Raw genomic sequence first — 23,027 nt, forward strand, 5'->3', positions numbered from 1 at the left:
ATATAGATTCAATGTAATGCCAATTGAAATTCCAACAATATACTTCACAGAACTAGAGAAAACAATCCAAAAATTCATTTGGGACTATAAGAGACCTAGAATAGCTAAAGCAATTCTAAGCAACAGAGACATGGCTGGGGGTATCACAATCCCCAACTTGAAATTATACTACAAAGCTACTGTGATAAAATCAGTATGGTACTGGCAAAGGAACAAACCTGAGGATCAGTGGAATAGATTAGAAGATGAAGAAACAACTCCAGACATGCTCAGCCACTTCATCTTTGACAAAGGAGCCAACCACAATCATTGGAGGAAAGATAGCTTCTTTAATAAAAGGTGTTGGAAAAACTGGATTTCAACCTGCCAGAGATTAAAACTAGACCCATACCTATCAGCATGCACTAAACTAAGATTGAAGTGGATTAAAGATATAAATATTAAGACAGAAACACTAAACTTGCTGTAAGATAAGTTAGGTAGAACTCTTGAAGACATTGGCATAGGAAAAGACTTCATGAACAAAACCTCAGCAACACGGGAATGAGCAGAAAGAATCAACAACTGGGATCTCATCTTATTAAAAAGCTTCTGCACTGCAAAAGAAACCACCAACAGAGCTAACAGGCAACCTACAATATGGGGAAAAAATTTTTGCAGCTGTACCTCAGACAAAGGACTACTATCTGGAATATATAAAGAATTGAAAAAAATTAGACCTTCTAAATTCAAAGACCCAATTCAAAAATGGCCATCTGAAATGAACAGACATTTCTCAGACAAAGAAGTAAAAGCAGTAAACATATATATGAAAAAATGTTCAACATCACTCACCATTCGAGAGATGCAGATGAAAACAACACTGAGATTCCACCTCACCCCAGAAAGAATGGCTGCTATCAAGAAATCAACAAATAACAAATGCTGGCAGGGATGTGGAGAGAAAAGAACCCTTCTCCATTGTTGGTGGGAGTGCAGACTGGTGCAACCACTGTGGAAGTCAGTATGGAGATACCTCAAAGAACTAGGGCTGGAGGTCCCATTTGACCCAGCTATTCCCTTGCTGGGGATCTTCCCAAAAGAATTAAAAGAATCAAAGCACAGTGATATATGTGCACCCATGTTCATAGTGGCACAGTTTGTAATAGCTAAAGCTTGGAAGCAGCCCAAGTGCCCATCAACTGGAAACTGGATAAAGAAAATGTGGGGTTTTTTAATAAAATGGAGTACTACTCAGCCATAAAGAAAGAAAAACTAGAGTCATTTATAGCTAAATGGATGCATATCGAGGCCATACTCTTAAGTGAAATAAATAGGACACACATATGTAAATACCGAATAGTTTCTCTAGTGTGAGAAACTGATAGTGTAAACAAGGGTTAAAATGATTAAAACGAATAACTGATAATTTGAAATAGGAAAAAGGTCCAAAGACGAAGGAGTGAAGGGAGGGGAAGGGGAAAGGAAAGGAGGGAAAGGAAAAACTATGAGAAAAGAAAAAAATGGAAATGAAATCTATGTAAATAGGGAAGGGTGGAGGGGGTGAAGGGCGCACAGGTAATCGGGAGAAAAATAAGAACCAAGAAATATCATGTACAGGTACAAGCACCCAATGATAAATGTAAATGAATTGTACACCTAAAATGTACCAATAAAAGAACTAAAAAAAAAAAAAAAAGAAAGAAAGTCTATGTAGAGTTAACTGTACTACAGAGTGGTGGGTGCTGCACACTGAATTGTACAAATTGCCATGGAAGTGCAGAGCAGATAGTGAATTTGTTGAAAATTTGAACTCATATCTCTCAGGAAGAGAAAAAGATAAAAACAAAAACAAATACATACACTTGGCTTCAGAAGGTGAGGTAGTGCTTTAGAATGAAGGTCGTTCCTTTCAGCATTTATCTAAGAATTGGCCCATGAAGTCACTTAATTATATAAAACTGTGATTCTGCATTGTACTATTTTAATTCAAATTTAAAGTTTTAATTTGGTTTCTGCAACCATTTGTTATTGTGTCGAGCTTCCTTATAATTCATGCAAATACTTAAGCAGAGCTTCACTTTCAGTTTAAACTGGGTATTTATTAATAACTTCTTCAACGTGTGTTTCAATGTCAAAATACAGGAGACTTTTGAGTAAACAAAGTATACACTTCAGAGATCTCTGCTATGCCCTTTTATTTTTTTATTTTTCTTCAAATACAAAATATTTATTATAAAAAAAGTAATAACTGACAAACTACCAATATGTTGAACTTAGAAAAAGTTCTAAATTATTTCATAACTCTTAAAAAAAGACATTTTTATTATTCAAGCTAACTTACTTCCAAGTTACAAAAGTTATAAAATTTTGGTTTAAAAAATGTCCTTTATGACTGCCTCGATTTATTTTGCTATGCCATGACAAAAACAAAGTATCTTTGAAATGCTTTGGGTATTTAAATGGATGTTTGTAACATAAATTTATATAAATAACTTTTATATCAGTAACAGACCAACACATACCCTCCCTAAACACCCTTTTAGTAGAAACAGGAACCATTAATGATGCAGAATAAAACTTGTAGTACCTCTCAATTTACATACAGCACAATAAGCAATCTGACTAGGCTAGTGATATTTAAAAAATATGGTTAGTCACACTCTCCTGGTATTACTGAATATGCTACTACTCTCATCAAATAAATAGTATTTCCATTATCTTATATTTTCCTCTACATTCCTTGTCTCCAGGTTGGAATAGCCCTGTGGGATATGTAGAAGTGGCCCAGAGCCTGTTGGTCCTATGCTTTTGGTTTGTACTTCCCAACCTTTGGTAGATTTGTAAAGCCCAGAGGGATCTCCACTGACATTATTTTCAACCTTTTTCTTTAATTTTGCCCATCTTCTTTGTTTTTCTGCCTTTACCACCTTCTTCTCTTTGCCTATCTACAATTTTCAATTCAAGTTTATATAAATCTCTTTCTTGAAACCTGGAGATTTCATCAGCAACAGTTTTCCTTCTTTCTGCCTTTTCTGCCTTTTCTCTTATCTCTTTTTCAAGCCTCAAAATTCTTCTTGTTCTTTCTTCTGCTGGGTGTAACTTTCTAATAGCAATTTTAGTTTAAGCTGGCGTTGGTGTTCTTTCTGCTGCTTTTTCTCTTCCTCTTCCTCTTCTTTTAATTTAGAAGCACATTTCATTGACAATTCTACACTTTTCTGTTTTTTCCAAGCTTCAACTGCCAACCTCTGTTTCTTTCTTACTTCCTCTTTTTGCTTTTGATTACCTTCTGGTTTATTATGAAAAAGCACAGGAATACTGTCTGCCTTCTCTTTTAACTTGAAAATTTCTTGCTTCTTTTGCTGCTTTTTAGTTTTCCAATTCTGAATAGACTCTTTTTTTCTTTCTTCTAGAGTCAGAAATTTCTGATACCATTTCTCACGCTGTTGAACTTCATCCTGTGTTCTTCCCAGGAGGAGTTCTAGAACTTCTTTCATAAATGCAGGCTTCCCTTTATGTTTATTTCTCACTTTTATAAAGTTCTGGTGGTCATAATTATCCCAACTCCCCTGTCACCCTCCTGTTTGCTGCAAGAATTTTTCAAAATCTACCAAAGCTCCTGGAAGAGTATTTGATGTCATTTTGTCTACAGAAACTTTACTTGAGATTCCTCTGAAAGCTTTCTCTGTTTCTGAATTACCCAAAGCCCATGTGTCAATTTTTCTTGATACGGCACTCAATTCATTATTTGTTGTTTTTTGTTCTTTAATAAGCTCATCGTATATCAGTCTTTGCTCTTCTTTAAAAGTGTGGATTGCATTTTCAATTTCTTCCACTGTTTCTCTGAGCTGTTCAACAAAGTCTGGCGTAGGATTCATATCTTTTAAGTGATGCTGAAGTTTCTTTACATTATGTATTTTGGCTAATTGTTGCTGGAGTTTTGCTCTTTCCATTTTCCTGCTGTTAATTTATTTTCCAATTCTTCCAGGATACTGTGATCAATTCTGAAGTCATTTTTTTGGTTGTAGAAATGACTGACTGTGTTTATCTTTCTCTATAATAGTAACTGTTGGGGCGCCGGCCGCTCCCACGCTGCTCCCCGCGGCCAGTCACCGCCCCCGCGATCAGCGCCCGCCGTGGCTGCTGCCACCACCACGACCATCTGCCAGGGCGGCTGCTATGCCCTTTTAATATGGTTTTCTAAAAACCTCCTGTTACTCTATTTTGAAGACATTCCTCCTGGTTTTTGTATCTTATAATACTTTAGTGTATCCATTATTGTTTTTCTTTTTTATCTAAACAATTAAGAAGGCGCTGATCCAACCCCAGTATCATACGAATAGATAAGACAAGTGGATTCTTCTTTGTGATCCTCATCCTCTACCTCTTAATTCTATTATAAGGGTCCAAAGAACCCACTCTAGTCACATTTCCAGCTTCCTGCAATTTTCTCAGTTGTGGTTTTTGGCTGCACAGAGGAAGAGTCATCTGCTGCTCCACATGACTATGAGGAGTTTATTCCTGAACAGTAATTTGGAGCAATCTGCTATCTTCTCTTGCCTAGAGCACTACATAAGAGTCAACAGCTCTTTGAGGTAATACTTCCATAGATCCAAGCTCCATTGAGCCCAACCTGCCATCATATTTGAAGGTCTGTTATCTACTCTTTCACGTTCATGAGACTTGAAGTCCAAGCTTAGTTATGGGAGAATCAAAGGAGTCAGATTTGACTCTCAGAGAAAGCTGCTCATAAAATAAAACAGTTGTTGTCAGCTTTCTGTGGTCTATTACATTTGTGGTAAAAGATCTCAGTAGCAATGGTGAAAATGTCTTAGTCACATCCTGCTTGGTTCCTGTCTTGACTTAGAACCTATCTTCTCTTTATTCAATGGTGATCCTTTTTAGCATCTGAAACCTTGTTGACAAATACTTCTTGTTTCCAGAGATGATAACATTTTGAATATTTTTTAACTGAATACAATAACAATTTGAGAAAAGAAAATGAAGCCCCAATAGGTAGCCTCTTTCTTTTTTATGGGGGGGGGTGGTACCAGGGATAGAACTCAGGACCTTGGGCTTGCAAGGCAGGCAGTGGAACCATTGAGCTAAATCCCCGGCCCCCCGGTAGCCTCTTTCTTAACCCAGAAAAGCCAACACTTTGGTTTTGCATATCACCACTTATACATAGAAAGCATGAGGCTATCACTAACAATAAAATGAAACTTCCATTGGTAACAGAATATTATAATACTGCTTGAATGTTCTCCTCCTGACTCAGAAATAACATATATTATACCCAAATATTGTAGAGAACTGTTGGTTTTTCAATAACACACTTGAATTAGCCACTTCCAAAATTTAAAAAGATCACTTTTCATGGGTCAAAGGCATAAAAAAGACCAGGTTCACATCATTCCATATGATACAAATTAGAACATCATTCCCTCCAGACAAGGAATACTTCAACTGCTTGGCAAGTAAGTGTTACTCTCTAGAGAGAATAAATAAATTTCATAACCCCACACTTATGCTCCAATAAATAATCAATGAAAAGACAACAGAGAAATAATTAAGTAGAGTTTAACCTTTGCTACTCTTTACTACCCATGGAGAGAAACAAGCATACAAAGAAATGATCACTGTTCACACTCAAATAACAAGACCTTGATATATCCCTCATAGGAATTCTTTCTTAAAAGAGGATCATTGCCATGAAAATCTTGCCAGCTGAGAGTCCTTGTCTTGTGGCCAGTTGTAGGTAGGTAGAGGCTGCTGGCACCCAAGTTATATTCACTTATGTAAAGAAAAGTCTGCCCATTTTGTATAGTAGGTCTTTGTCCAGGATGTCAGTTTTCAGAGCATTCAGTGTCACAGGAACAGAATACGTATATGTATAATACAGTGTCAGGGGAATTAAAAAATAGGCAAAATTATCAAGGTAAGGTGTTTTTTAATAAAGGTATTATGGAGCTAGGGATGTAACTCAATGGTAGAGCACTTGCTTAGTATGTGTGAGGGCCCAGGTTCAATCCTCAGCACTTCAAAAACACATAAAAATTGTAATAATATTCTTTCTCTCATAGGCTATACACACTTGCGTGGAATGAACAGTTTTAGATGGAATTAAAACATGTAACCTTAAAACTTTATTTCCTTATACCTTGGTTCCCTACCTTTTTTCTTTCTTTATATTCACATTCATATTTGTAGATCATTTATAGAAACAGAAACACTCCTTTTCTGTCTTCAAAAAAGCACTGTGTGTACTTCTCTATTTTATTTTGTTTCCTTTTCTTTCATGTTGCCACTTAACTAGAGAATATTTCCTACCCTTACTTGAGGTTATCCAATCTCCTACTCCAAAGTTGATAGTTCTGAACCTCCTGAGTTCATTCTCTAATCAACTAAAGCTTGGCAGAACAGCTGAGAATGAACTTCTAAAGTCTTTCATGCAAGGACATCAAGCAAAAATCAGGTTGTATCTATTCAATCACCTCATTTTCATGACACTTTAATAGGTTTTGCAAAAGTGAAGTCCTGTTATCTGCATATTCCGTGTTCTAGATAATTTTTCATTTTCTCCAGGGCTTCCCATATGCAACATTTATGAGACTGAGAGTGAAGATCTAAGGGGAATTCTGGGCTTAGCTGATTAGTACATTTCATTCATGGATTTAAAAACCATGCCCCTTTGTGTGTGTGTGGAGGAGGAGGGAGGTTGGAGAGATAATTTTCATTTCTTCACTGGACATGCTAATGTCCTCTTACCTGGCCTCACTGCTTTTTGACTTTGTGATGTCCTCAGGGTGAGAGTCCACTGGCAAAATCCCCACAAGGCCTCCTCACTGGCACATCACCAGCAACCTCCTTACTAAGTCACCTAAGGCCTCAGGACAGATCCTTTCCTCTCCTTCAAGCTCCAATTCTTAGTACACATACTTTGCTTTCTAGCAAGATCGCCTTTCCTCCGTTATGTTCCCTGAAAATTTGTATAGAAAAGGAATATTCCTGGAATTTACTTTCTTTAATACTGGCTGCCTGATAAACAATGACTTTTCTTTTAAACCACAATTTAGTGAAACCTTCCTCTGGTGAGATTTTTCTGTCTCAGTCTCTCCCTACACATATCAAATAGATTTTGCCTTCTCTGCTGATTGTGACCATGTGCCAATGTGTCTGCCCAGTGCATTAGTGAAATTCTTGACCTTTGCATTGCAGAGCCTAGAATAGGGTCTGGAATGGACCAGAGAACTGGTTGAACTGAATTGCTGAGCTTATTCAATATTTATGAAACCCTTAAATAACAAGAACCATTTAGAATATAATCATAAACATAATATTTTACGTGCAGTAGTTGGAGAAGTTCTGTACTATAGAATTTATTGTTGACTTCTGAGAATCTAGAGAATTTGATAAGCTTTTGATGTCATTATTCTCATTGCTGAAAATGATGTGCTGAGACATTCAATAAGAAAAATACTCCATTCCTCAGCCCAGCAGTTATTTTCCAGATCCCTAGTTTTCTACTATTGACTTATAATTTCAAAATGTTGATTATTTTTCTGTTCCAAAATTTTTCAGATACGATATCTTGCTTTCATTGAGCCACTTGTCTATTTTATTATATGTTCATAAGCAAAAATACTGGAACATAGATAGAAATGTTCATTATTTCTTTTCTGATAACTGTGATCTCTCAATTCTTGATAAAAATATAGGGTCATGTTTACTTCTTACTGGTAAAACTTTCATTAAAATGTTTCAGTGCTTTGAGCCTTACATTAATTAAAATTCATCCTCCAGAGATTAGTGTCCAATTTGAGTAACAGTAGCTAAAATCTTACCAGAAAATAATGCAAACATCATAGGAAATGACAGATTTCAAACAAACAAGAAAAAAAAATCCTACATTTTCCATTTTATTCTCTTATTATTTTAACTGCACTCTCAGAACCTTTTTATTCATAAGTAGACCAGAGCAGGAATGATCTTCACAGAACCAAAGAACAAATTTCAGAAGTGAGCTTCTTTTTAATAGCTTTAAATCTCACTGTCCCTTCAAATTATACTTAATTTTGATTTAGCAGTGTGTGGGTGTGTGTTTGATATTCAGTGAAACTCAATTTTCAGAAATTTGTGGAACCATAATCTTTTTATTTCCAAATTTCCAAAAACTGCCCTTTATGCTATGCTTAGATGAATGGAAAATTATACTACAGAATCAATAAGATACAGCCAAAACTTTATTTAAGGAGTTCAGGATCTCATTGTTTCAAGTATACAACTTAAAGTGGCAGAAATATTGAAAGACTTTTATTATACTCTATCAGGTCTCAAGAGAAGAAAATTCTAGTGGTGTCATCTTTTTCATCCTGTCTTCAACAAAAGTTACGGTTCTCTTCATAATTACAAGATAGTAAAAGCAATTCCTAGCATCATATGCAGACCCATCTATAGCAGTGAAAAGGAGAAACAGCCTTTTATCCCTTGGGTCTCCTTTTATTAATGGAACTTTCCCCACAACTCATAAGCAGATTGATCCTCAGAATAGACGGGACGGGATCAAATCATATCCCTTGCCCTAGCTGCAAGAGAGGCTGGGAAAAAAGTTTTGGTATTTTTCATTTTCCTAAAAAGGATCTCCCAACAAGGAGTAAGAGGTTGGATTGGGAGATCACTTTAACATGTCAAAGCAAAGTTGAATTATACAGTACTTGGTAAGTGTATAAATGCCGTCAGGCATACTACTGAATACAGAACAAAAACATTTATTTTAGAGTTGCCCCTCTTGTTTTGATTTTGCTGATCTCTAGAATCATTTCATATACTTTGGTACTCTCTGAACATTTTAGAGGACTCTATCAAAAGGAACATAAACTTGAACTATTTTTAAAGTAACTTTTGTTAGAATTTATTAAGCTATTGTCTCTCAGCTTTAAGCCTACTCCTTTTGAGTCCATTTTATGATGCTGAGATTTGAATTGTAAGCCACATTTTCCCTCTCCTGCTGGTTCCCTTTTGACTCTGACATGAAAGACCACAAGGGAGAGAAAGAGGGAGGCTTGAGGAGGGCAAAGGGAATTGCTCCCTCCTGTTTGCTTTCTGGGTCTGCTCTTCTGCTTTTTGTCCTAACTATGACCCTAGAAAAGTCTCACCCTGCAGTGGCAGATCATTCTGCAGCAGCAGTTGATTGTAGCCCTGGACTTTTTCCAATGCTCATGGGACCAGACTCAGTGTCCCTCTACAGTGACATTAGCACCAGCTTGCAGCAGTGTGACACCAGCGACCTGAGTTCTAGCTTAATGGGCAATTCCTCCCGGCACAGAGGCACCAATGCCAGTGTAAGAGTGAACCCCCACCACCGACCCATAGAGCGGATTCTTCAACCTTCTAACTTCAATAATTTCAACCTCTTCATTTTTCCCTCTAGTCCTAGGGTAGCTGTTTCTGACACTGCCCCCAGTACATTTTAGTTTAGAGATTCCCTTTGCTTTTTCAGTTCTTCAGTATCTAGCCATCAATTATTTTTCTATTTTTTTTCTAGTAAGCTAAGTCTGCCTCATTTTTAGGGGAGGAGATCAAATATAGATCAAATTGCTTTCTACTCAATAGAGCTTGTACTATTTCATATTTTCCTGCAGCTCTATATCATGTACATTTTCCTATTTTTTCTCTGATGCTCAAATATTATAGTTTCCCACAATTTTGAAGGGCTCAATGCTTCTATTTTTAACTTTCTACCACCATCATCACAGTGTTTAACACATTTCTAAACAAAGAGTTATGTGTTGGAGAGTAGATAGATTTAATAGCTCCTCAAACACTTCCTTGTATTTTTAAAAAATCAGTATTCTCTATATACAAGTGTCTCCAGGCTCTGAACTTATACCTTTAAAATTGAAACATACCACTGCTGGTAGGAGTGCAGACTGGTGCAACCACTGTGTAAATCAGTATAGAGATACCTCAAACAACTAGGACTGGAAGTCCCATTTGACCCAGCTATTCCCCTGCTGGGTATCTTCTCCAAAGAATTAAAAGAACCATACCACAGTGATATATGCACACCCATGTTTATAGCAGCACAGTTTGTAATAGCTAAAACTTGAGTCAGCCGCAGTGCCACTGAGCTAAATCCCCAGCCCTGTAATAGCTAAAACTTGGAAACAGCCCAACTGCCCATCAACTGGAGACTGGATAAAGAAGATGTGTTTTTGTTTTTTTTTCAATAAAATGGAGTACTACTCAGCCATAAAGAATGAGAAACTAGAGACATTTATAGCTAAGTGGATGCACATCATTGAGGCCATACTCTTAAGTGAAATAAATAGGACACACATGTAAATACCAAATAGCTTCTTTTATTCTTTCATTTACCAAAAGTGTAAATAAGAATCAAAATGTATAATTGATATTGTGAAATAGGAAGAAAATGTTTAAAGGAATAGGGGAAGTGGGAAGGGAATGGAAAAGGAAAGAAGGGAAAAGAAAAAAATATGAGAAAAAGAAAAACATGGAAACAAAGTCTTTGTAAATAGGCAAGGGTGGAGGGGGAGAAGGGAGGGCAGGGGAAGGGGAAAAAATAAGAACCAAGATGCATCATATAAAGGTACAAGATCCCAATGATGAATGTAACTGTATACCAAAAATGTACCCATAGACTAAATGGAAGAAAAAAAATTGAAACATACCAAAGAGCAACGTGGCTAAAAAAAGAGAAGTGCAATGGTAGGAAAATGAGAGGGATGATGATGTTTTGGGATTAGAAGCACAGCAGGGGATTAGAGGTGACAAGAACAAAAATGGAGTAGCAAGAGCTGTCAGAGGAGAATCCCTCGTGATCTCTGCAAGTCAATGGCAAAGGTGCCTTTAGTGGTGGCACTGTACTAGGGCAAAATGACCCTTCCAGAACGTCCAGACTGACCTGGACCATTTAACTTAGAACTACTGGAATTCAGGTCAAGAAGAAATAACACTCAAGGAATGGTAAGAATTTGTCCTCCAAGGGGAGATTAAAATATACTGCAAAGGCTTTCACAATGCTGCTAAAAGCTGAAAGAGGAAAGGGAGCAAGTTTACGGAGCAATACTCCAAAATAGGAGAGAAAGAATTGGGATAGAGTAGTGGGAAGGGAGGAGGGTGGCAGAATATGTTACATAAGGGGCATAATTACACCTGCAACATATTGTCCAAAAACTTTACAATTTTTAAGTTTTCTGCTTCTGTGATTTCAACACCCAACCTAGATAAAGCCTTATAACTGTGTAATCTGGAGGAAATGTGAGATATATCACTGATTACTTGTGTTCCCAACTGTCCTATTTTTACAGCTATCTATAGCTTTGCAGTTGACAACAAACTATTTCATAGATGCCAGCCATTTCTCATGAGTTTTCAGTTGCTTTGTTTTCTACCTATGAAACACTTAGGGAAATGATTTTAGTGTTTCTTTACATTAGCCCTTAGTTGGAGTAATCAGAGAAAGTCTAGGTTTTACAAAACTTCTTTCAAAGAATGCTGAACTTGAATGCAGTAAGTTACTTCCTAAATTAGAGCTTTGTGAGTAGGTAAAATGAATATATGTATAATATATAAAATACATTATAATGAACATATTTTAGCAGTAGATTGATCTGTTCATCTTTGCAGTCCTGGAATAGATTTCTAGTACCCTCGTCAATCTGTTCTGTGTGAGGCACTCCTATCTTTGTTTGGAACATCTTTGTTTGCACCTGTTCTTTCCTTAGTTGGAAGAACTCAGACAGGTAGAAAGTTCTGGAGCTGAGAACAACCACTTTTCATTCAATAAGCGAGAATATAGTTTTCTCTGTCAGGTTTAGGAGGAATCACTAAATTGAAGCATGCTCACTGTGATAAGCCAAAGAGTTAAGAGCTGATCTAAATGAAAGGAGGTAATCAGAGAAAACAGCCTCAAGAAGGTGAGTTTTGAATTACAGGACAAGATTGAAATAATAAGGAAACAGAAAAATAATTTCTTGCATGGAAACAAATCATATCACTTTGTTTCCTATGACATGAATAGAAATATGAGAATAAAAATGTTCAGTACATGTGTCATCATCTAGAAAGATAAATTATCGAGTGGTTGCTATTTTGAAGCACTTTGACTAATTTCAATTTACTTATTCAATAAATATTTATTGAGTTTCTATTATTATCAGGTATTGTTCAAGGTACTGGAAATGAAGAAGCAAACAATAAAAAGTTCCTACTTTGAAGGCCATAGGCAACAAACATTAAACACAGACAAAATAATGTACAATTTCAAATATTTATAAGTATGAAAGAAAAGGACATGTGGTAATGGAATGAAGGCAGCTTTAAGAGGTAGTGGTGGACACTATCTCAGGTAGAGGAGGAACAGAAAGTCACTCCAGAAAGGTGACATTTAGGTAGAGACTTGAAAGAAATAAAAAAGTGATTCACAAAAATATGTGCTAAAAGATAATTGCAGGCACAGAACCAAGAAATACCTTGAAATAGGAATTAACTAAGATGTTTCTGTGAGTCAGTAAAAAGGACTGGTATGGCTCATTTGCAATTAAGACTGCAATGGTGGGAAGAAATATGAATGTATAAGAGGTTCCAGAATATGTTGAAGAATTTTGATGTTTTTCCATTTCAGTGGAATGCTATTACTGGTATAAGCATAGAAAGGGTTTATGATAGGTTTATGATTTTATTGTAAGGGAAATGGACTTTAAGTGGTGGAAGTAGTTTGATCAGTTAGAAGGTTTTGCAGCAGGGTGAATGGGAGATGATGGAGAATGAAAATAGGGCTTAGTGAAGATTCAGAAAAATGGTCAGAGTCATGTCCTGTTTGAGGTAGATTGGGAGGACTTGTTGAAGAAATTATTGAGATGTGAAATAAATAAATGGAAGGTGAATTCTAGAATTTTAGCAAACAACTGTTGAATGGTAGTATCATTTACAAAGATGAAAAAGGCTGAAGGAACATTTGAAGAGTTCTATGCTGGTGTCAGTGAATGAGAATATAATATATATATTCAACAGCTTGATTTACAAAGAAGGAGGAGATGTGAGTATGTGAGAAACTAGTAAAGTTGTTCATAGAAAAGGTAGTTCTTACATGATAAACAAGTAGGGTTTCTGCCAAAATAAAATCAGAAAGTGAAATCATGTTTTTATGGCAGACAACAGATTTTCATTTTTTTAAATTTTAAAATTAATTTTATTGGTACATTTTAGGTATACGATACATTTACACTTATCATTGGGTGCTTGTACCTGTACATGATGTATCTTGGTTCTTATTTTTTTCCTCATTACCTGTGCGCCCTTCACCCCCTCCACCGTTCCCTATTTACAGAGATTTCATTTCCATTTTTTTTTCTTTTCTCATAGTTTATCCTTTCCCTCTTTTTCTTTCCCCTTCCTCTCCCTTCACTCCTTTGTCTTTGGACCTTTTTTCCTATTTCAAATTATCAATTATTCATTTTAATCATTTTAACTCTTGTTTACATTTTCAGTTTCTCACACTACAGAAACTATTCGGTATTTACACATGTGTGTCCTATTTATTTCACTTAAGAGTATGGCCTCTTGGTATGCATCCATTTAGCTATAAATGACTCTAGTTTTTCATTCTTTATGGCTAAGTAGTACTCCATTTTATTTAAAAAGCCACATTTTCTTTATCCAGTTTCCAGTTGATGGGCACTTGGGCTGCTTCCAAGAAAGCTATTACAAACTGTGCCGCTATGAACATGGGTGCACGTATATCACTGTGGTATGATTCTTTTAATTCTTTGGGGAAGATCCCCAGCAGGGGAATAGCTGGGTCAAATGGGACCTCCAGCCCTAGTTCTTTGAGGTATCTCTATACTGACGTTCACAGTTTTTGCACCAGTCTGCACTCCCACCAACAATGGAGAAGGGTTCCTTTCTCCCCACAACCCCGCCAGCATTTGTTATTGGTTGATTTCTTGATAGCAGCCATTCTTTCTGGGGTGAGGTGGAATCTCAGTGTTGTTTTCATCTGCATCTCAAATGCCGATTTTTTCATATATTTGTTTGCTGCTTTGCTGCTTCTTTGTCTGAGAAATGTCTGTTCATTTCAGATGTTAAAACTGCATCTAGGATGCAGTGAAAATTTAGGAATGGAGAAATTCATGAAGAAGTAGTAGCAGCAAAAAAAGTAGAGAACAGTTAGCCAAACCGGCGCCTGTAGGTGTGTTCAACTCACTCTCGAAGAATAACCAACTGCCTCTTCTCTTAGGATGGCTCCTTTCCCCCAAACCTGGGCTGGCCCTGTCGCCCACATTTAAACTGCACAGTTAGCACTCTGTCCACAGCTGACTGGACTAGGGAAGGATGCCTCACTCAAGTTGAGCCAAATGTAGTTTCAGTCTTCAAATTTGGAATTAAAATCAAGTGACATTTGCATCTATTTTGAGGAAACGCTCAGGCTTGAATTTTTAATGTAATATGTTAATGAGAGAATGTTAAGTTGACCATATGTCACTTGTGAGGCTGTGAGGTAGAGAAAGTGCTGGAAGAGAGAAGAGAAAAGCAGGTGATGAGACAAAAAGCAAAAATGGGAGAAAGGGAGTCCTGACTGCTATCCAGGCTGCATGGTGGGGCTCTTTGCTTCTGTCTCCTTACAAAACCCCTTCTAATTTTGTACATTCTGTTACTTGCACTGAAAGGCAAGCTAGAAGCATTGAGAACAATTACTTTGATGATTATCCCATTTTGAAGTAATGTCTTAAAATGGTATAAGGAGAGGAATGTGAGGTCTAAAGGGACACATGTCCCTCTCCTTACCCACGGTCTCACATGGCATCAAAGCCTAATGTTTTATTGTTGTTGTTGTTGTTGTTGTACCGGGAATTGAACTCGGGTCTTGCACTTGCAAGGCAGGCAGCAGAACCACTGAGCTAAATCCTCAGCCCCATCAGAGCATAATGTGCTACTGTCTCAGAGAGAAAAAAAATTCTGCCTGACAGACAATATGTAATAGAGTTAGAAAGATGAACATACCTAACTCTAACCGGATAAACTGCAAATATACATACACAGTATGCTAACTTCAGGATTGATTTCATGTTACAAGTATACACTCATGCCACTTTTTTAGCACACTTCTTTTTAAAACTTTATTGGTATAATACACATACAGATAAGTAAACAAAAGTACTACATTTTCACAAACCGAACCTAGTTGTGTAAGCAACACATCAAGGATCTCAAGATTATACAATTGTTTTTAATTGTAGTGCTTAGCCAGGGAGTTCATATATTTGCATAGATTTACAGTATTTAATTAATATTTAAATGAATATACTGAGTCTGATGTCGCTTCTTCTCTTTTCCCTGTCTTATAAACACTGCTTTGACTCCATGCATTATCTCACTTAATCTTTTCCACAACTATGTTAGGTTGAATACCATGACCATTTTACAAGAGGAAACTGAGGCTCAATGTGTTTAGGACATATCCAAGATCATGTAACTAAAAACTGAATGCAACTGTGCTTTTCTTCCAAAGTACTGTTAATTGTTACCTGCCCAGTTTAGACAAAATGATGTGCCAGCAAATTTGCCTGAATACATAAGTGATGGCATAGCCTAAGAAATGAGGTTTCAAATGGGTATTTAAGATAGGCACGAGACTGCTATTATTGAACTAGGAAGTGACAAAATGAAAAGGGTGATGGCAAGAGATGATTTTAGATTTATATGTTTAAGAATAGGAATTGGAAGCAAATGGAAGTGTTAAGGAAAAAGTCATGCCAGAAACAGTCCTAGCACGAAGAGGAGTAGGATGAGGTTCATGGGCATTTTAAAGAAGAGCAACTGAATTTGGAAAGGCAGATGTGAGGAGAGAAAGGAAGGGGAAAGATGCAAACAACTCCCAAGTTTGCAAGCCTAGAAAACCAGGGCGATAAAAATATGGAAGGAGGTGGCTATTTTGGGTATAGGGAGTTGATAATATGAATTTGTTGCTTAATGTTCATATAATCTGGAGCTGTGTTATACAGTTAGAGGAAAAATTTTACGACATCTTCTCTAGTGTCCATCATTTTCATTTAACACTTTTTATTTCCTACTATGTAAAAATGACCAAATACTTTCACAAGAAGGAACAATAATAAAGACCAGACTATAAAGCCCCTTATACCTGGTATCGATAGTTCACTAACAGATTTGGTTAGACCACAGACTGGTAATTTCTAGTAGCTCTCTGCAAAGATCATGAAGGTCGCTTTTTTCTTTTCCATCACTGGTACATGAGCTGCTCAGAAATCAGAGCCTTCCTCCTCTTCGCCCTCCCTCCTGTTTTCCCTCTTTCTCTCTTTCTAGGTTTTGCTGTGAGTACAGTTCATAAGACATGTGCTTGTGTCATTTTGGCTACTTTCTCAAGATATTGAATTTTAGTTAGATAAGTGATTCTGAATACCAGTATATATCTTAATTCTGGGCATATTTCATAGATTTGTCTTTTTTAACTAAGTCTGTATAAACATCCTCCCATAGCCCTGTCCCGTTTCTCCAGAGAATACTTTGTTTTGGCTGTATATTCAGTAAATGAGTCACTAGCATGCATTAGACACTGTAAATATATGAGTAGATTTTAACCAGTGTAATCACTTTTATCCAGGCAAATATTACCTGAAATTCAAACTATGTTTGTAAATGTGTGCACATTTGTTTCTACCCTTAATTTATAAAACTTGCAGTCTAGTATAAATTTGTAATTTATAATTTTTCCTTCGATAAATAAAACTGCCAATTTTTCTCATCTAATTCACTCATTTCTTGTCTTGATAAAAACCAAGACTCTCTAAGCTGCTGAGTTTATATTTATCTCAAACTTTCTCAACTTCCCTTCCAAATTAAAAAAAATAACAATAAAGAAACTAACTCAAGAAATGGCAAAAAAAAGAGATAAGGAATAAATAAAGGCAATAAAGTGTAACATAGTCTCATCTAATCTAAAGGAAATTATTTTAACCAATTTATGGAATTACAAAGGAGGTCTGTATATTTCAGAGCTGGAGTAGTTAATAGACAATATAAATATATTAAGTGTATTTTCTATAAATATTTCACATGTTTTTGCTCTAAACTTTATGGCTTATCACAAATTTGCACTTGATAAATGATGATGCTATAAAAAGAAGAGATGACTAAGAGTTAAATACACGATAGCTGTTATTTGTTACTTACAGCGACTGCCTCCAGGATTTGTTTAACAGCATCTGCAGCATCTCGCTCACTATAATACCCCTTTTCCACAATCCTAAAAGAAACATGAAATGCTTCTCAGACACATACATTGAGTGGATGTTAAAAGAAGTTAACTAAATTAATGTCAAAGAAGATACATCTAAACAATGGCAACAGCCTACCATAATACCAGAGGAAGGATTTTCATAAATTGGTACTCTAAAACTTTGAATTTGCTTAGCAAAATGGAAAACATTTATTTTCCCTTGTCTTAACCTGTTTGTCCTATTTGAGGAGAAAAACATTTCTTCTTATTTAAGCTTTATATTGTGAGACATTTTAAACATATGCCTAGTAGACAGCATACAAAGAAGCATCTCAATGTTATTGTCACACAGATTCAAGAATTATTACTTCATGATCAGTCTTGGTATATCTATTTAATCACTTTCCCACCCTGTTTATTATCTGGAAGCAAATATCAGATAATCACATAATTTGATTCCTAAATATATGAGGTATCTTAAAAGATAAAAGACCCCTAGATATCACAATAATTCCTAAATATTATTAAATATCCAGTGTTTTCAATTTCCATGTCTTGGACATGTTAGATTTTGGTTTGAATTAGTGTTCCAATAAAATCTATAAAACTTTATTACTTCTCAGAATGTGTCTTTATCTGATTTTCTTTTCATTATGTTTACTGGTACATTTTAAATATACAATATGATGACATTCATCATTGAGAATTCGTATCTTTATGTGATATATCTTGGTTCTTACTTTTTCTCCCATTCCCCTGCCCTCCCTTCAACCCCTCCCCCCTCCCTATTTACAAAGACTTTGTTTCTCTTTGCTCTTTATCTCATATTTATCCTTTCCCTTCTTTCCTTTCCCCTACCTCTTCCACTTCCCCTTACCCTTTGGACCTTTTCTTCCTAGTTCACATTATCTATTATACATTTTGATCCTTATCTACACTTTTAATTTCTCATACCAGAAAAACTAATAGGTACTTACACATGTGTGTCCTATTTATTTCACTTAAAAAGAGTATGGTCTCAATGTGCATCCATTTAGCTACAAATGTCTCTAGTTTCTCTTTATCTGATTTGTATTTCCTTTAAATGTGACAGGAAGCTATAAGTCTTTAAAGTAGCAGGAATTAAAAGTTGAACTTAAAATCTACGAAAAATTTTCAAATGAGAGGATGGAGCAAAGAAAAGCAGAACAGAACAGATTTAACAAAATAAAAATATATACATTATTTAAAATACCTCAATAATATAGTTATCAAGATTCATGGAAGAAACTATAACATTTCAATTATTTTACTTTCCCATTCAATTATTTAGAACACCAGTAAGAAACACAGACTCGTCATCTTTTCAAAGGATAAGAGATGGAATATCCCTCCTCATCTTTTTATTTTTTTGGACATTTGTCATGCATCAGGTCACATAAAATGAGAAAGTAGGTTATAATATTAAGGGGATGTTATTAATTGTTCTTGAAGTTCATCAGATGATATTTCCTTATAACACTATAACCTTTCTAAATTCATGATTAGATTTGGTAGTATACTTACTAAAATTTAATCAAAATAATTTCTCAACCTATTCTTTCTGAACATTTTAAAATTAAGTATGAGACAAGGGGAAGAGAAAGACCATTGTGACAGCAAGTTGAGTGTTGTGACTAATATTACATCATTGTCCACATGTTGCTCTAGATGTAGATTTTATGATACACCCATCAGCTAGCACAGATGAAATCAGCATCTGCTCTGTGCACTGCAGCTGCACCCTCAGGAACTTGGCTTTCTCTAGTCTTGCTAAGAGAGAGCAATTGTTACAAGGATGAGGAGAAAGTAATTCACTTCCTGACCTGAAAAAACAAGTGTACATTTTTTCCATAGTTCCTTACCCAGATTAGACCTTCACTCAAACTGCTTTGTGGAACCCCTCCATGGGGTATGACTCATGTCTTAGTCTGTGCAAACGGTGCTTCTGGAGTTGAATAGAGCCAGGTTGCACATCTGTGATCCATGTCCCCAAGTTGTTGGCTAACACACAGTTCTTATGGCTCTGAGTACCCTTTGCTTTACCCAACAGAATATCAGCTCTGTACTTTGGTTTATTATGAAATCTCAAGCTTTGGCCTAGGTGTGGTTTGCGTATTTTCATTTGGGTATAATTTAGGGTTATGTGCATGGTATGGACTAAATGTTTCTGTGCCCCAAACTTCATATGTTAAGACCTAGCTACGAATGTCCTAGTATTAGGAGGTGGATCCCTCAATAGGTGATTAGGTCACAAGGCTGGAGCCCTCGTGGATGCCCTTAATGTCCTAGAGTGCCACCTTCCCCTCTGTGCTATGTGAGAAGAAAGTAAGAGGGCACCATCTACATTCCAGAAGCAGCACCTCACCAGATCCTTAACGCGTGGTTACTTTGATCTTTCCAGCCCAGAACTATAAGAAATTAATTCCCCTTATTTATAAGCCACTCAGTCTAAAGCATTTTGTTGTAATAGTCCTAATGGAACAAGGCAGTATCTGGGTTCCAGAACATGTCCTTGTGTGAATGTCTATGAACTGGCTGGATGGAGGAGTAAATTTTCTTGGAGGTGTTTCGATATAGGATAAAGAGAAGAGTACTGGAAATAAGAATTGAACTTTCACTGGTTTTCCCCAAAGTATGTTATGTTTGTTTAATAAAATCATTAGTCTAATTAATGGAAAAGATACATTCTAACAAATACATTCATCCGTTCATTTATTTAATTAATATTGTGGAGAAAGTACTAGGTGCAGGGCACTCAGTAGTGAATGAGACATGGTCTCTTAACTCTTGGGGTTTCTCCTAGAATAAGTAGCCAGACAACAATCAACAGAGTGTGCTAAATGCTGTCACAGAGGCATTAATAAACAGCCTCAGAGATCCTGAAGAGGCACTTATGCATTCCAGTGGCCTCGTACTGTGAGGAAAAGATTCCAGAGATATCTTTGACCTAAAAAGTGCATAGAAATTTTCCAGATATGGAAAGGGTTGAATTGGGGTTGGGGATAAATAAGAGAGAGGAGCAGGTGATCAGGCAGAAAAGAGGTTGTTCTAACAACAACAACAAAAGGAACACAATTATACTAAGGGTTAGAGCATGAAGATGGGGCAACAATATTTATCAATATTTCCAACGGTCTTGTGTGAGCCAAGTGGATATAAAAAGAGTAAAATTTTGGGCTCTGGGCCAGGTGAGGACACAAATAGTGGGGAAAAGGAAGTTATAAGCAAAAGAACATTTCCATAGATGCAATACACGTTACACTAAGGACTGAACAGTTGAGGAGTTTGTTAAGTCTGTAGTGAGAAACAGCATCTCTAGAGGAGGTCCATGGAGCAAGGATACCAAATGTGGGTGCTTGTTCTCAGTACTTCATCTCAGCTTGGCCTCTATTGGCCAACCACCCCCTGTCAACTGCTTCACATCAAGGCTGCTTCCGGTAAGGGAGACTGTTTTCTTTCCCAGATAATTATTAATCAAAGTGTCACTGGAGTAATTTCTGAAACTTAAACATTCAATTTTAAACATTTTATAAGTTGAGCTCCCATTTGAGGTTGACTAGAAAGCAGTGAACTTCTCAGATTGGAAATGCAAAACTATGATTATAAGTGAAGATATTAGTGACCAAGCAAAGCAAAATGAAGTGTTGGAATCTTCACCTATTGACTTAGGTCAAACGGCTAACAGCAGGTGTGTTTGGGCAATGCCTTGTGGAAACACTCTCTGCCTTCTCACTAGATTGTTCCTTGCACCACTTGCAGAGCTTAACTATAAGTGTTGCTCAGGGAAGCCCATCTAAACATATTTGTGGCAACAATATTAATTGCTAAGTGAATGGATTTAGAAAAATTTCATACCATGAACATTTGAACAATTTCTTTGCTTATCTTCCTTAACTTAGGGAGCAAAAGCAGTGGAGTTGAAAGTGATGCCCATCCTAAGTACCTGGGCAGTGGGTCCAGAGGCAAATACCCCTAAGGATGCTTCCCAAAGAGGAATGCAGTAAACAGAAAGATTATTGCTGGCCTTAGGAATAAACTCAAAGTTGTACAGCTTTATATATGACTATAATATAAATCTTTCCAAAAACGTATTTTAAACAAAATCAAAGCAATTCAAATATAGCAAGAGAGAATATTGTATTTGTTACAAAAAGTGACACGTAACAATTCCTTTATGCAATGTAGCTGGCATTTAAAGAAACTGGCAATGAAACTGAACTATGGCTAAGCAGTCAAAGGTTTATATCTTTAAACAAAATATACCAGTCATTTGGATTTTTAACAGCATGACGGTATTCAATCAGTGTAGTGGTTTGAAAGCTTAATAAGGGTTAATTAGGGGTGGTGTCTTTGTTTTTGTTTTTGAGTACATTTATTGCTGCATTTCTCTTCAAATTTAGTAAACTAATTTCCTTTTCATGCTTTGCAAAATCATATTAAAGCAATTAAGATGCCATCAGAATCTTAAGATCATTTTCTAAGGGCCAGAGCCACATAATTTGTCTAAGCCACACAATTTCACAGCGTTCAGTTATGGCTGCACTAGAAGGCTCAGTGATTTTAAAAAAAAGTCAACCTGGTGTAATCCCAACACTGACCCAAAATGGTGCCCAGGGATTCCAGTTCTTACAGATGTCTGGAGACCTGGGGAGGAAATGCAAGGGCAGCAGGGTTCTCCAGGTGCCTCCCTGCAATACTCTGGTCTCTACCTATTCCTCCAATCCTGTCCCTTTTATTTCCACTGCTTGTGTAATGGTCCATGCATGCCTCTTCCCCCTAGCTGGTCTGTTTTCCTTTTCATCATTTTAAAATTGTAGGATAAGAAGATACAAGCAATGCCCTTTTCTCTCCAGGATCTGCATTAATGCGTGCCTCCTGTGCATCTGCCTCTGTCACACTAATTGCTGCAAATTGAATTGAGCGCATCTCCATCCAGGCAGTTAGCACAGGCACTGCAGCTGAAGAGCTAATCTGATCATATCCTGAGGTCTCAGACTTCCTGGCATGGAGGCTGGGAGCCCTACTGCACCTCGACTGCAGCTCTTTCTCAAATGGCTATGTTATTAGATGTCTGTAGGTGTATGTGAGAAAGACACAGGTTTGATATAAGTGTGGACTGAAGGATAAAAAGTCAGAGAGCAAAATGTGAGGTAGGAACCAATCTTCATGGCCACCAGTACACCATTATGCTGTTGCATATAAAATTATGTTCAAATGAATTCTGCTGTGTATCCATTATAAATTCATAATTCCTTTATAAGTTTCATTTACTGCTTTTTCTCACTTTTTAGGAGGGCTTTTTGATGCTCTCTCAAAGAACTCTCCCGTACAGTATTAAATTAATATATTAAAAACAGATAACTTCAAAGGCCTACTTAGCACCTGTTATATTTGAGCACTAGGGAGGGGTTGGAAGACTGGATCAATGAGACAGCTGGCAGGGGAGCTGCAGTACAGGAGAAAAAACCTGAGTCAAATTGCAGACCTAGGAATGGGCCTATGGGATTCCTCGTTCAACTCTATCATACTGTAAATGAAAAGCCTGACCCAAAGACATATGAATTACTGCTGGGGAGCACACTGTTTACTCAACCATTCGTTTGACAAATGTCTGGCAACTGCTTGCTTTCTGCCTAGCCCAACGTTTGAAATGGAGACAAAGAAATTCATGTCTTAACTCTGCCGGTGTCCTGGGCTCTTGCATTTAACATTGCCCTAGAATCTCCTTCTCTCTACCCTCCACCGGTTTCTGATATAAGATTTGGTT

General features: G+C 36.7%; 1 protein-coding gene and 1 pseudogene across 4 annotated transcripts in view; both read right to left on the minus strand.

Annotated features, from left to right (window-relative positions):
* Camk4 (calcium/calmodulin dependent protein kinase IV) overlaps window positions 1–23,027 on the minus strand; it is a 224,522-nt gene that overhangs the window by 50,091 nt on the left and 151,404 nt on the right. For all 4 annotated transcript variants that reach the window (XM_004841772.4, XM_021255864.2, XM_021255863.2 and 1 more), the window contains one exon: window positions 17,194–17,266. In XM_004841772.4, the coding sequence (XP_004841829.1) occupies window positions 17,194–17,266 (73 nt within the window). The remainder of the gene's footprint in view (window positions 1–17,193; window positions 17,267–23,027) is intronic.
* Window positions 2,549–4,141, minus strand: LOC106009147 (coiled-coil domain-containing protein 112 pseudogene; annotated as a pseudogene).

Source organism: Heterocephalus glaber, unplaced genomic scaffold (assembly GCF_053883595.1).
Source record: "Heterocephalus glaber isolate CG9 unplaced genomic scaffold, H.glaber_assembly_v1.0 deba00001465, whole genome shotgun sequence".
NCBI lineage: Eukaryota > Metazoa > Chordata > Mammalia > Rodentia > Bathyergidae > Heterocephalus > Heterocephalus glaber.